Raw genomic sequence first — 16,037 nt, forward strand, 5'->3', positions numbered from 1 at the left:
GCATACATTCATTTTTTTTTCAAATATTGATTCCAGGGAGAAGGTTTGGGCCGGAAAGAGTGTTCATAATTTAACAAAGGAATTTATATATCCCCCCAAACGAAGTGTGTGGGTTTGGGGTGGGGGTGTTTTGAGTCTTTTGGAATCACACTGTTTGTCTGCCTAGCTGTCCGTCTGTACGTGATAGTTCGCCAAGGATATTATAACTTTGTTATGAAGAAATTGGAAGGTCACTTGGTACAAAGATTACTAATGATCCGAAGGTGTGTCATGGTTTTGATCCAACATCATTCCAGCAAGTTCAAGGTCATTGGAAAAAAAATAGCAAGTATCATACTTGATACAGAAATTGCTTATGACAAAATTAAAGGGTTTGACACGACTTTCATCCAAGGTCATTCCTGTAAGTTCAAGGTCACTGACAGAAAACTGTAAGATTACTGTATGTGTTATAACTTTTGAAGCTCATACTTGGAACAAAGATTGCTTATGATCCACCGGTTTGAGATAACATAGTACTAGACTGGCAGAAGAAGTGGCAAAATTCGTGCCTGGATTATAAATTTATAAGGGGTGGGAGGAACACAGGAAACTTTTTCTCAGATTGCTTGAGATGGGTTTTCCTGACCTTGAACAAAGGTTTTTTCGGCAAGTTCAAGGTCACTAGCAGATAAATATTATTTTTTTTCCACATGCTATAACTTTGTTATATAAAATCACTGGAAGCTTTTACTTGATACAGAGATTGCTTATGATCCAAGAATGTGTTTTGACCTTGATCCAAGGTCTGTCTGGCAAGTTCAAGGTCACTGACAGAAAAGTGCAATATTCTTTTTCAGGTATATCTTTGTCATTGGGTATCACTGGAAGCTCATAATTTGTTCAAAGGTTGTTTTTGACCTTAACATAGGTCATTTAAGCAAGTTCAAGGTCACTGATATAATAAGTGTAAAATTCAAAAAGGTCTAGTCGCCCAAGTGGCGCAGTGGTAAGAGTGTCTGCTCTAGAGTCGTGGATTATGGAGTTGATCCTTACGTCGCAGGTTCGAATCCCACTGTGGGACGCAGAGACTAATCCTTCGGATGAGACCGCACAAACTGAGGTCCCGTCTGGCAGTAGGTGCTGACACGAAAAAGATCCCTCACTGCTAAATGGCCATGTGTGCCGAGTATAGGTCAAAATTTGCAGATCTCCATCGGCAAATGGTGGCGTCTCCATATGATTGAAAAATTCTCGAAAGGGACGTTAAACAACATACAAACAAATAAACAAAAAGGTCTATACTTTTGTAATAGAAAAAATTGCATGCATTTGCATTTCACTGAAAAGATGATAAATATATCATCCAGAGTGTGTAATGGCCTTGACTTAAATTTGAGGTCACTTAGAATATGATGTTTTGGATGAATAGTCTGAAAGAATACGTGACTGTGATTTTTTTTTTATGTCGGTGACATAAAGATGGTGTTTGCTCTTAACAAGCTGCAGAATGTGTCATGGCTTGACGCAAAGTTATTTGGACAAGTTCAAGTTCACTGACAGGGGAATTTTACATTCCTTTACTGTCTTTCTACTGTTGAAACATTGAAAGTTGATGCCCCTTACAGGATTGTTTATAACCTTAAAATGTTGCATGACCTTGACTCAAGGTCGCTCTGTCCTGTCCGGAGCTCCGACGGAAGACCTATTCGTTGCATTGCAACGAGCTCGGCTCTAGTTTTTTAACCTATTTGTTTTTGGTTAAGCCATATTTACTGGAGTAGAAATATAGCTTGGGGAATCAAGAATCATGTTTTGCAACTGGTCTTTTTTTTTGATTGCTTTTTGTTTTGTTTTTTTTTTTTTTGTTTTTTGTTTTTTTTGGTTTTGTTTTGTTTTTGTTTTTTGTTGTTGTTTTTTTTTTTTTTGCTCTTTTGGAAAGCTGAAAAATTGTCCACTTGTCCACTAATTAGATGCCATATTGACCATGTGTTTTAAATATCACATACAGTCAAACTTTGTCATCATGTCCACTTGTCCACTAATAAAATGCCATGTTGACCATATGTTTTAAATATCATATACAGTCAAAACTTGTTATCATGAACTCAATTGGCTAAGAAAAAAAAATTGAAATAAAGGAGGATTTGAGATGCTAAGGCTATGATGATAAGATAAAGTTGTTGGGACTTTCAACCTACATCGATATATCCATGGTATTCAATATTGATGTTTGAGATATCAAAGTTCAACTGTACATGTATTACGTAACCTGATAAAAATTCTAGTAAATGGTTATCCTACAAGTTTCTCCATATCAAAAATATTGAAAGCTATTTAAATTTAAATTTCATGTACTCTTAATTCTTTTTTAGGCGATTCGGGTATTTTTTCTGGTACGAGACTTGTCCTTGACCTTGCTGAAAGAGGAAGAGCTTCAACTACCACTCAACCGTGACCAAGCTTCAGTGAAAACCAATGACATTTTAGACCTAAGTAAGTAAGACAGGGGGATTCTGGGACTTTTGTATTTTCTTAGCATGAAGAAACAACCTATTTTGAAGACTTTTTGGTCAGAATAACAAAAGCAGAACACTGTAACACTATACTAGACTCCCATATCTCAAATTTCTGGACAATGAAAGAATTTTTTTTTTTTTGGAGGGGGGGGGGGGTATTTATACTTTACACATATTATCATGGATGTGGGGGGGTAGGGCTCTATTTGGGGATCAAAATTTTACAAAGGAATACATAGACAAAAATCTGTTTATAAAAAATCTCTTCAAGAACAGCAGAGCCAAGATTAGTCATATTAATGTGCAAGCATCCTCTTGTAGTGCAGATTCAAATTTTTTCAGATCATATGGCCCCTGGAGGGTGTGGAGGGGCCAGTATAGGAGATTTAAGTTTTCTAAAGGAATAATGTAGGAAAAAATCTGTTAAAAGTCTTTTTCTCAAGAACAGAAATATGATTTTAGTCATATTAATTAATGTGCAAACATCTTGATAGTGCAGTTTGAAGTTTGTTCAGATCGTGGCCCCAAGGTGGGGCATTTGGGATCAAAATTTTACATAGGAATAAGTAGAGAAAATCTGTCAAAATCTTTTTTAAAACAGCCAGGTCAGGATTATCTGGTCATATTAATATGCAAACACTCTCAATTAAGATCAGGCAGGCCAAGATTACCTGGTGTTATTAATATGCAAACACCCTCAGATTGAATTTTGTTCAAATCAGTACCCCTTAGGTTTTCTATGCACTTTTTTGACAGACATTATATTTTGGTGTTGTCCATCCATCCATCCGTCTGCTAAGGACATATAATAATGATGCTAGGGAGACAAAAATTGCTAAAAAAAATTGTTACTATTACAGAAATTCCCTATTTATCCCGGATTATTGTTTCAAAATACAGATTAAGGAATGGCTTCAGAAAATTTTGCAACTGGATTATGCTCTGAATTTCTTTTTTTTTTTTTCTTCAGCAAGATAGTTATTCATTTAAAGACCTAAATTGCACTATGCCATTTATGTATGCTAACAAAATGAATAGTATAGTAACAATCAAAAATCATTCATATCTAAAAGTTATTAAATGTACATTAGAAAATTGGGCAACACTAAATTATGGTTGAAAAACTCAAGTTACGGACAAAAACCATAATGATTAAAATTACTAAAAACTGTGACATCAAACTGTGAAATAGGGTAAACACCTCTGAAATGCATAAAAAATTTCAGAATTAATAACTTTTAGTGTAGATATTGCAGTGGAAATGTTGTGCAAGATGCTGCAATCAAAATAGCTGTGGCAAGTGAAAAAAAAATTCCCTCTAATATGATAAAGCGAACACTTAATCGGAAAAGAGTCATATTATCTCATGGAATGTCAATGCCATCTCCAAGTATTTCCTGGAAAAGGGTAATAATGTGCAGCACATGATGTGTCAATTTTTTTTTTACATCTTGGTACAGTCAAACCTGCCTTGGAGATCAGCATTAAGTGATGTGACCTACAAAAAAATTACTCAGTGAACATCCTTACTTATAAACAAGCAATACTTTTTGACCCAACTACAAGCACCAGCTAATTTTAACTTTCCTTATTTCAGCAAGGTCTATATACTGAACAACACTAAGTGTATTGCCATATTATAGGAACCATAGGTATCGGAACCAAGGGGGGGGGGGGGCTACCCCCCTTTTTTTTTCAAAGATAGACAATATAGGCATTGAAAATTGGGGCTTAGTCCCCCAGATGTTTTTTGTTGGTTTAGCCCCCCCCCCCCCCCCCCCCCACACACACACACTTTCATTTCATTCGGTTTTACTTACCACCTAGAAAATATACATAAGGATTTATCTCCCTTTACCACAGTCAACTCGCATTTAAATAAAGCGCTTTACCGACTCAGATCAGTCCTAAACACGCTTACTTCCTCTAATCAGTTTATTTTTCTGCGCCAAACAGTCAACACCTTTGACAATCTGTCTCCATCGTATGGAAATTATGGCAGAAAATGAAGAGATATCTTCTATTATAACATCTAAAACACGTTCAGGAAAAAAGAAGAGGACCACGACCAGAAAAGAATTTGAAGATTTTGAAGCAAGACTTGCCAGTCAAGAAGAACAAATGGGGCAGATAGATAACAAAATTGACCAAATTTTTCAAGTTTTAATGAACCGTTTGGTAAGTGACAATGTTCAAAATGGTTCTGAGCCCCATATTGTATTTTCTATGGACGCTAATGAGGCGGATCATCAGAGAAACAGAGAAAATTCGGCCGTTTCGGCGGGCCTACTTTTTCGTGATACACAAGAGGGCATTTCGGATGCGCCTCGAGTATCAGACCCAGACGCTATGTCTATTCATGTCAGCAGGGAAGAAAGAAGAACACTGCTTGATTCTCCAGAAGATCAAGAAAGTCGAATATCAAGAAATGAGACTTATCAAAGTCACAGATCTGAAGTCCAAGACGAAGTATTGTGTGAGGAAAAAGAACGTTTTTCCAAGTACACTTCTAATGCAAAATCAACAGAAAATAAAGAAAACAACATAAGTAAACTCACTGAAATTTTGGGTTCTGATGCTTCATCATCAGATAATACAGATGTGGGATTGTGTCTGGATGTAAGTCAGAAGGAAATAATCAGCAAATCCTGGAGGACAGATAATCCTTCTAAATTGACATCATACAAAGAAAGTTACAAGACTTTATTTCCAGTAAGTAAAGATAGTAAGGACATATTAAATGTGCCTTCTTTGGATGACTCAGTAGAATCATTACTTATCAAAAAATATGGACAGAAGGGAGCTTTTGGTAATTCGCCAGGACTCTATACCAAATCTCTTAGAGCAGTGGAGAAGTTGGGTTACCAAGGACAAGTCGCTTCGAGGATGGCTATTATTTCGAACTGTTATACACAACAAGCATTGGGTTTCTTGTTAGATTCACTACAAGATAAAGAACCAAATATAGATAGAGCTATTCAAACGGTGAGAGACATTTTTGCTATGTCAACAAAAACACTTGATCAAATCTGTAGGACAGGAGCTTATCATCACATCATAAGACGCAAAGCCACCATGTTTGATTCAGGGCTTAGTGAATATAAAGACTATGCTTCCACCATTCTTTCACTTCCTCTGACAGGAGATGGTGTTCTGGGGAGTCAGTTTGACGATAAACTCAAAGCGAAAACAGAGAGAAATAAACAACTTGCTGAAGTATTACCAGATTTCAAGTCTAAATCTACAAGCAGTAGAGGTCCTACTTCTCAGCAGACCAATTATAAAAGAAAAAGCTTCACATATTATTCAGAGGCTCAACCCAAAAGACAGAGAACTACCTCTACAGACTACAGTTACGGAGCAGGAAACAGATTTGCCCAGTCTAACAGAGCATCACGTGGAAAGAATTACAAAGTGAGTTCTTTTCGCAACTTTAAATCTAATCAATGACTCAGAAATAATATCAATGTGTCCCCACATACCTGTAGGAGGTCGTCTTCAAAAATTTTACCATCATTGGGAAAAAATAACAGACGACAAATGGGTTTTACAAACTCTGAAAGAGGGTCTAAAATTAGAATTTCTCTATTCCCCAATTCAGACAGGTATACGCAAAACAAATGCCAATGCTCTTATATTAGAAGAGGTTCAAAAATTATTGGGAAAAGGTGCAATAGAACCTGTTCCTTGCATGGAAATGCAGAACGGTTTTTACAGTACATTTTTTCTAGTAACCAAAAAATCAGGGGAATTGAGACCAATTATAAATCTAAGACCTCTAAACAGGTATATGGTGAAAAAGCATTTCAAAATGGACACATTGATAAAAGTAATCAATTTGGTGAACAAGAACGATTGGGCAATTTCTCTCGATCTCAAAGATGCTTATCTACATGTACCAATGTATCCAAGTCATCGCAAGTATCTTCGGTTTTTTGTTCAAGAAAAAGCTTATCAATTCAAAGCTCTATGTTTTGGTCCAACCCAAGCTCCAAGGGTATTTACCAAAATAGTAGCAACAGTAGCTGCTTATCTTCGGGTACAAAATATCAGACTGGTATCTTACCTAGAAGATTGGTTAATAGTCAATTCCTCTCGAGAAAAGTTATTGTTGGATCGAGAGAAAGTGCTCAAGTTGTTGTTACACCTAGGTTTCATAATCAACAGAAAGATTCCCAGTCAGAAAATAGTCTACTTGGGGAGTTTATTCAGACTAGATCAGGGTTTAGTTTTTCCAACCCTAGAGCGAGTTCAGAATTTAGAATTAGCAGTTCAAACCTTAATACTAACAGGGAATCAGATGTCATCAGCACAGAATTTCCTGAGAGTATTGGGTTTAATGGCCTCTTGTCTAGAATTGATTCCTTATGCCAGACTGTTCATGAGACCAATTCAGTTACATCTGTTACATTTCTGGAAACCATCGTCCAGAGATCTAGATTTTCAGATTCCCATTACTCAACACCTTGTAGAACATTTGAATTGGTGGTTATCGAGAGTAAACACTTTAAAGGGCAGATCCCTTCAACCATGGGAGGCAACTATTACCCTCACAACAGATGCTTCGAACATGGGGTTTGGGGGGTTCATAGAGAAGAAATTTTATCAGGGGATATGGACAGAGAACGAGAAGTCTCTGCACATCAATCATCTAGAATTAGAAGCAGTGTACAAGTCAGTTGTATATTTTCTTCCATATCTGAAAGATCAAAAAGTTCTCATTCGATGCGACAATACCACTGTAGTGCAATTCATAAACAAAATGGGGGGAACAAAATCACCTGCCCTTTGTTTAAGAGTTTGGAAGTTGTGGAAATTGGCAATTCAAAACAACATCTTACTGAAAGCTGCTCATCTAGCAGGTCATTTGAATTCAATTGCAGATCACCTGTCCAGGGTAAAGATTCAGCATACAGAATGGTCTCTGAACAATCAGGTACTGAATCAGTTATTCAGTGTTTGGGAGAAACCAATGATAGATTTATTTGCTTCGAAATGGAATCACAAGACTCCAATTTACTGTTCTTGGATTCCAGATCAGAAAGCTCTAGCAATAGATGCGTTGTCAATATCATGGGACAAGATGATTGCATACGCGTACCCTCCATTCTATTACATATCGCCTTTCGGCTCTACGAGGGTATCATATAGCATTGTTTTTCCGAGTGTAGCGAGGCATAGCATACAAGATCTCAATTCAAAGACTTTAACAATAGGCTGAACATGTGACTACACTGTATTCACCACCCTATATAAAGCACTGTCCACGTGTAGAATCATTCTTTTTCCTGAGCGGGCTTAGCGTATTTTTACTCGGGTGTATAATTTTCTACAGGGTAAACTTTTTTGTTCTAGGACGTAGTCCAGAAATAAAACTGTAATTTGGTTGTGCCAAGAACGTAGTTCTGGCTCGTTTTTTGATTCAGTAAATAACATTACTGTTATTTACCGATTACAAAGTGTTTTATAACAACATGTCTGATAGAGACGATGTTTTGTCACTTGGGGAAAATAGTGACGATAATTTTGACAATGACATTAATCCTGATAACATGGACAAAGTACAGACTAGATCTGAGGGTAATACGAGAGGGAAATCTCGTGTCATTCGGTCAGGTATTAAAAGAAAATCATCTGATACAAGCGTGAAAGCGCCTAAAAAACGGTCTGTGACCAAAAAGAATGACCCTTGTATTGATATCGATTCATTAAAATCTACTCTGGGTATTGACTCGATACTGAAGTCTATTTCTTGTTTGTCTGAGTCGGTAAAGAAATTGACAAATGTAGGTCAATGTACGGTGCCCACTTTAGGTCATAATGCCGATGTTATGGAAAGGGGTTTTAGCCATAATGCACCTAGTGCAACCATTACCAGACCTTCAGACTTAATTAGTTTGAATCAAGAAGACTTGAATGATTATTCATTAAATGATTTTGACTTGAGTTATCTCGATAACTCCCCAAACAGCCCTTCATTAGTAGGTGTTGATCCCCAGATTGCATTTAAAGATGCTTTCGACACTCTGAATATTACTGGGGCTACAGAGAAAATTGACTCTGTGGATGAGTGGGATATCCCACAATTAAACCCAGAAGAGGCCACTGGTCCAAAAATAGGGACTGGTTTGGCTAAAGCTGTTAATGCAGCTCTCTCAGTAAAATCAAGTAAAGAAAGCATGAATGACATTGCAAAAAGATACAGCAGACCAGAAAATTGTACATATCTCAAACCCCCCAGAGTAAATAAAGAAATCTGGGATGCTATGAATAAAAATGCTCATTCCACTGATCTTGCTTTACAAGAAATACAAAAGTATATGGCTCAGGGTTTGATTCCCATTGTTTCATTGGCAGATCAGCTGGCAAATAACAAAGAATTAGATATTCAAAAAACAAAGTCTATGTTGTCTGATTCCATTAGCCTGTTGGGATATGGATTTTATAATTTGTCAATGAAACGTAGGAATGAATTGAAGGGTTGTTTAAACCCCAGATACAGAAAAATTTGTAGTTCAGAAATTCCTGTTACTGAGCAATTGTTTGGAGATAATTGTGTCACCAAACTTAAAGATATGGGTGATATGAATAAACATTCATTGAGTTCTCTTAGGGGTCAAGGTTCTTTTAATACATTCAAAAACAGGTCTAATACTTTAAACTTACGGGGTGCTGTTGGTCAAGGTTACCAACAGCAGAACCAGTATCAAGGATACCAAGGTTACCAAGGGTACCAGCAATTCAAACCTCGTGGAGGCAGACAATATTACAGAAGAGGGGGTTACCCCAGCCAGTACAGAGGCCAGAAAAAAGGCTACCAGAATCAGAACCAGAACCAGTAAAAAAGGTGAGAAAACTAAATTTTGAACATTGGAAACAATTTACTAGTGATAAGTGGATTTTGGAAACGGTTAAAGGTTACAAAATTGAGTTTTTTGAGAAACCTATACAAGGTTATATTCCAAAGCAGATTTCATTTTCTGAGAGTGAATCTATTCTCATTCAAAATGAAGTGAATATATTGTTAGCAAAAGGAGCAATTAAAAAGGTTTTAAATCCCTCAGATGAATTTATTTCTAATATATTTTTGGTTCCTAAAAAAGATGGAACCTCAAGACCAATAATAAATTTAAAAAATCTGAATGAATTTGTAGAATATCATCATTTTAAGCAAGAAAACCTGCAATTTGCTTTAGAATTGATTGAAAAAGATGATTTTTTAACTTCAATCGATTTAAAAGATGCTTATTTTAGTATCAGTATTCATCAGGAACATCATAAATTTTTGACATTTAGATGGAAAGAGAATTTATATAGTTTTGTTGTCCTTCCTTTTGGACTTGCTTCAGCACCTAGAATATTCACAAAGATAATGAAACCTGTCTTTGCTGCTTTTAGGGCAAATAATATAAAGTGTTGTTACTATATCGATGATTCTCTTGTGATAAACAAAAACTATGAAGACTGTAAACACGAAACTCATTTAATTGTGAATGAGTTGGATAAACTTGGGTTTACGATAAATCTTAAAAAGTCTGTTTTAATACCAACCCAGAGAATCAGGTTTTTTGGATTATTAATTGATTCAGTCCAATATAAAGTTTTCTTAACTGATGAGAAAATTACAAAGATTGTATCATTGTGCAAAGAAATTCTTAGTGAAAAATATGTTACAATTAGAATTTTTTCATCATTGATCGGTCTTGTGGTCCATGCATTTAATGCAATTTCTGAGGGACCCATGCATTACAGAAATATGGAAAGGGATAAGATTCAAAATTTAAGACAGTCAAATGATTATGATTCTAAGATGTTGATATCATATGACAGTGAAGTAGAAATAAAATGGTGGTTAAATAATGTAGAGAAGTTAAATGGTAAACCAATTCGTTTACCCCCTATCAATTTTTGGATTGAAACAGATGCCTCACTTCAAGGCTGGGGGGCTAGATTTTCAAGTGAATCTGTAGGTGGTCGGTGGACTTTGGCAGAATCTAAAATGCACATTAATGAATTGGAACTTTTGGCAATCCAGTTCTCGATGAAAGCTTTTTTCAGTGGTTATAAAAATTGTCACATAGGAATAAAATCAGACAATACAACTGCAGTTTCTTATGTTAATGCAATGGGTGGAATGGCTTCTCCATCTTTAAATTCAACTGCAATAAATATTTGGAAATGGTGTATTCAAAGAAATATAGTTATAACTGCAAAGCATATCCCTGGTGTTGAGAATGTTCAAGCTGATTATCTATCAAGACAATTTTCAGATTCAAAAGAGTGGATGCTGAAACCATATATTTTTTCTCGAATATGTCATCAATTTTTCTTGCCTGATATTGACCTTTTTGCTTCAAGATTAAATGCACAATTAGAAAAATTTGTTTCTTGGACTTTTGATCCAGATGCCTCTGAAATTGATGCTTTTACTTTATGTTGGTCAAACTTTAGTCCTTATATTTTCCCCCCTTTTAGACTCATTGGGAAAAATATTGAATAAGATATCATCAGACAAAGTAGATAGAGCTATTTTAGTTGTACCTCTTTGGAAAACACAAAGTTGGTTTCCTTTACTTATTTCATCTTTGATATCTTTTCCTGCCAGGTTACCAAGGCACCGAGATTTACTGGTCATGCCACACACAGGAGAGAATCATCCCTTGACAAAGAAAATGTCACTGATCGCCTGTACTGTATCAGGAAACATTTCAAAAATAAAGGAATTTCAGAATTTGAATCAGAAATTATTAACTCATCACTCAGAACTCCCACTATCAAACAATATCAGTATTGTTGGAGGAAATGGGTTCATTGGTGCAGTGAACGGGAAGTTAATCCCACTGACCCGTCTGAACTGAATGTTGTTCAATTTCTATCTTACTTGATGAAACAGAAAGTTTCATATTCAGTTATTAATACAAATAAAGCTATGCTAATGCAAACTTTGTCTTTGTTTCAAGTGAAGTGGATCAATAGTCAGTTTTTAATACCTAAGTTACTTAAAGGTTATTATAATTTAAATCCACCTCAACCAAAATGTAAGTTAACATGGAATGTATCTAAAGTTTTACAGTTTTTAAGAGACTTATATCCTCTGGAAAACTTGACTCTAAAAATGTTAACATGGAAAGTGGTGGCATTGTGTGCTTTAACTACTGCTGCAAGAGCCCAGAGCCTTTCAGCACTGAACATTGATTATATGAGTGTTTATATTGATAAAATTATATTTCAAATAAAAACTCTTTTAAAAACTTCTAGGCCTGGCATTCCTTTACCCTCTGTTTCATTTTATCAATATCATAAGAAAGAATTATGTGTTGTTGAGACTTTGAAAGAATATTTACATCGAACAAAGGATATTCGTAAATGTTCTGATCTTTTTATTTCATACAAAACCTATAATAAAGTGACTACATGTACTCTGGCTAGGTGGTTAAAGAGTGTGTTATCTTCATCTGGGATAGATTCATCTGTTTATACAGTTCATTCTTTCCGGGGAACTGCAGCTTCGGTAGCCTTTGCTTCCGGTGTTTCTATGAAGGAAATCATGGACACTGCAAACTGGACCTCGTCCAAAACGTTCTTTCAATTCTACTACAAGGACTTGCCAAACAAGACTGATGGTTTTGCAACTCGTGTGCTTGATAGTTAAAAAACAGCAATTGTTTTCTGTGCTAGACAATTAAAGAATAAGTGAGAATTATATGTGGTATTATTTTTTATTAATCTTCAATTGTTTGAGATTAAATAATCTATGTTCATAAACTTTTTGTGTTTTGTTACTTTTTAATTTGTGACAACGCTTTGAACATGCTATATGATACCCTCGTAGAGCCGAAAGGCGATATGTAATAGAATGGTCCCTCATCCAAGCATACCTTTAGGGATGTGAAGGATGAGAGACATTCTATAAATGAGCCTGAGGCTCAAGAGGGTATCATATACCCACCCTATATATATATATATTATTTTTATATTGATAAATCTTAATTTCCCAACCCTTTTTCTTTTGGGTTGTCACAAATCTTTTAAAAAATGATTCTACACGTGGACAGTGCTTTATATAGGGTGGTGAATACAGTGTAGTCACATGTTCAGCCTATTGTTAAAGTCTTTGAATTGAGATCTTGTATGCTATGCCTCGCTACACTCGGAAAAACAATGCTATATGATACCCTCTTGAGCCTCAGGCTCATTTATAGAATGTCTCTCATCCTTCACATCCCTAAAGGTATGCTTGGATGAGGGACCAATATGTCTCATTCCGAAAATTCTGTCACACATGAAACATTTCCAGTGTCAAGTAATTCTCATTGTGCCACAGTGGCCAAGGAGACATTGGTACACAGATCTATTACAGATGCTAATAGACATACCAATAAGACTTCCTGTAAGAGAAGATCTCTTAGTTCAACCAAGGTCAAACATTTATCATCCAGATCCAAAGATTTTCAATTTGACGGCATGGCTTCTATCAACAGAAATTTCAAAAGTAAAGGCTTTTCAAAAGAAACTAGAAAACTTTTATCAGCATCATGGAGAAAAGGAACTCAAATTGACTACAATTGTAAATTCAGAAAGTTCAGTAGTTGGTGTGATAAACGGAATAAAGATCCCTATTCAGTATCTTTAGTAGATTGTGCAGAATTTTTGACAGAATTGTATAAGGAGGGTCTACAATATAGAACTATTGCTGGTTACAGGTCTATGCTTTCTTCTGTTTTGACTCCAATTGACAATGTACCTGTTGGACAGCATCCGTACATTATCCGTCTTCTTAAAGGCGTTTTCAATTCAAGACCTCCAAGAGTTAATGTAGTACCTGACTGGGACTTGCATAAAGTACTAGCTATGCTTCAAAAAGAACCTTTTGAACCACTGAAATTGGCTTCTTTAAAACATGTGACTTACAAGACTGTTTTTCTTGTAGCCATTACAACATTTCGGATGTGCTCAGACATCCAAGCCCTGAAGTTAGGCGAGGGAGCTGTGACAGTGACAACCAGAGGAGTGACGTTTGTGAGACAAGGACTTTCAAAGCAAGATCGCATGAATCATTTTGGTGCTAAGATTTTTGTACCAACTTTTTCAGAAAATAAAAAGTTAGATCCTAAAAGAGCATTAGCTTTTTATTTGAAAAGAACAGAAAACTTTAGACACGTTTTGAAGGATAAAGATGAAACAAAATTGTTTCTATCTTTAAACGGTCCTCATAAACCGGTTTCAACACAAACAATATCAAGATGGATTGCCAATACCATCAAAATGGCTTATGATGACAATATTGAAGTAAAAGGTCATTCAACACGTTCTGTTGGTCCTTCTTGGGCACTTTTTAATGGTGCAAGCATGTCATCTATTTTGAACTCTGCAGATTGGAAATCAGAGTCTACATTCACAAAATATTATTTGAAAGATGTGGATGTAGCAGTATTAAAACATTAAAGTTTATTTTTTTCTGCGAGTTGCGATATATGTAAATTTTGACATTTTTGGTGTTTTATTTATATAGATATATAAATGTATGTACATAGTGGTTAAGGGAAAGAAGTTTCATGTATATAGTCTATGAAGAGAAGAGAAAATTTATAAAGATTCCCACCAGCCTATTTTTAGGTAAGGCTTTGAAATCATCCTTATGTATATTTTCTAGGTGGTAAGTAAAACCGAATGAAATGAAATTGAAAATTTGATTTTCAAGTTGTAATTTTATGAATGAAGGTTTTACTTACCACCTAGTACTACCCTCCCTTCCTCCCCACAGTTCTTGTGACATGTTTGTCGCAGATAAAACTGATTAGAGGAAGAGGAAGTAAGCGTGTTTAGGACTGATCTGAGTCGGTAAAGCGCTTTATTTAAATGCGAGTTGACTGTGGTAAAGGGAGATAAATCCTTATGTATATTTTCTAGGTGGTAAGTAAAACCTTCATTCATAAAATTACAACTTGAAAATCAAATTTTCAAATTTGCTTCTGTTGCCTATGGGAACCTGTTTCCCCTAAACCAACCAGTGATTTTATAGCTGGGAGTTCCTTTTTTGCCAGTTTTAAGGTATAAAGTTTCTGATTTCCATTCATGTTAATTGTTTATTAGTCCCCTACCGGTGAAACTTTAGGGGACCATAGGTATCCTCTGTCTGTCTAGCTGTCCATCTGTCTGTCCCTCTGTCTGTCTGTCAGTCTGTCTCACTTGGTTTTCCACACTTTTTTCTAAAAGATATTTTTTAAAAAGTATAGAAATAGCAAGATAATAATAATTATGAATATTTTTGGTAAATTATAAAGAGACACGAAAGCAGATATTTGAGGAACTTGTCGTATGACCTTAATCAGTGTTTTATTTAAGGAAAAGAAGGGGTAAACAAAGACAATTTTATAGAAAATCAATTTCATTGACCTTACATGTATTCCAGAAATAGAGAAGAATAAAAGCTTTTTGATTTTTTTTCAGTATCTATCTGTCAAGTGCCTAGCCTTGTAGAAATGTCTAAGTAACAATTTCTGTCAAACTCATACACAAAGTTTACATAGAGTGTATCCTTAGGTTCACTTGCCTTGACCTTATTTTAATGGTAACCTAACAACAAAACTTTATGATAAACATAATGAATTCAACTTTTCTATCATCAACTTTCATTACTTATGTAGCACTATATTCACCTGCATATGGGGTCTGTATCTCCAAGTTGATTCGATATGCAAGAACATGCTCTACGTATGAACAATTTTTGAAAACGAGGCAAGCTATTGATAAACAAGTAGATGAAACAAGGACATCAACAGTCTTTAAAGTCAGCATTATTTAAACACTGAATTGTCTACAAATTTTTCCATTTGCCCACATGAACACATGATGGTTGTGACCGGTTAACAGGGGATGCTTACTCCTCCATGGTACTTGATCCCACCTCTGATGTTTTTTAGAGGTTCGTGTGTGTTCTGCTCCTGATTTGTATTGTTTCAATGGACTTTTGAGCTTACCAGGTAATTACTGTTCGTTATTTTCATATTTCATTCATTTAAGGGGTGACATCACATTTCTCATTTTAACAAATGAAACTATATCATACAAAAATGGATTTTTCTTTAGAACAGAATGAAAATCAGAAAAATTCAGAAATTTTATTTCAGGCAATTTAAAAATATATATATATATATATATATTTTTTTCAGTAAAGTCTTTTTAGTCAGCAGATTTAATTTTAGGATTGGTTGCATCAGGAAACCAAATTATTTTTTTGTTTTGGTCTTATACGGTCAAAATTCCAATTTGTCCATGTTTGCTTCTGATCGTGAAAGCAAGAAAATTTAGGTAATTTTTGATATGCTATTTCAGACATACATTTACCCCACTTGTAATGAACTTGCTTGTATTGAATGCTTGTGCTGAACTCAAAATCAATCCTGAACAGATTGCTTCTTGTTCTTTGTTTCAAAATCTCTATTTATTTGAAATAGCTTAACGTATTGAATTACCACTTGCATTGAAGCAATTTTATGGTCCATTGAATTGATAAAAGTATTTTAAATTGTTTTAATA

At 35.2% G+C, this 16,037-nt stretch overlaps 2 protein-coding genes across 3 annotated transcripts in view; one reads left to right on the forward strand and one right to left on the reverse strand.

Moving 5' to 3' along the window:
* The window catches only part of LOC133190276 (coiled-coil domain-containing protein 96-like), a 266,577-nt gene that overhangs the window by 64,470 nt on the left and 186,070 nt on the right, over nt 1-16,037 (reverse strand). The window lies entirely within an intron of this gene.
* LOC133190275 (protein CLEC16A-like) overlaps nt 1-16,037 on the forward strand; it is a 117,559-nt gene that overhangs the window by 50,420 nt on the left and 51,102 nt on the right. For both annotated transcript variants that reach the window (XM_061325794.1, XM_061325795.1), the window contains exon 19: nt 2,355-2,475. In XM_061325794.1, coding sequence (XP_061181778.1) covers nt 2,355-2,475 — 121 coding nt within the window. The remainder of the gene's footprint in view (nt 1-2,354; nt 2,476-16,037) is intronic.

The sequence above is a fragment of the Saccostrea echinata genome, unplaced genomic scaffold, assembly GCF_033153115.1.
Source record: "Saccostrea echinata isolate AGI-Se365-2 ecotype Australia unplaced genomic scaffold, CSIRO_AGI_Sech_v1 ptg000022l, whole genome shotgun sequence".
Lineage (NCBI taxonomy): Eukaryota > Metazoa > Mollusca > Bivalvia > Ostreida > Ostreidae > Saccostrea > Saccostrea echinata.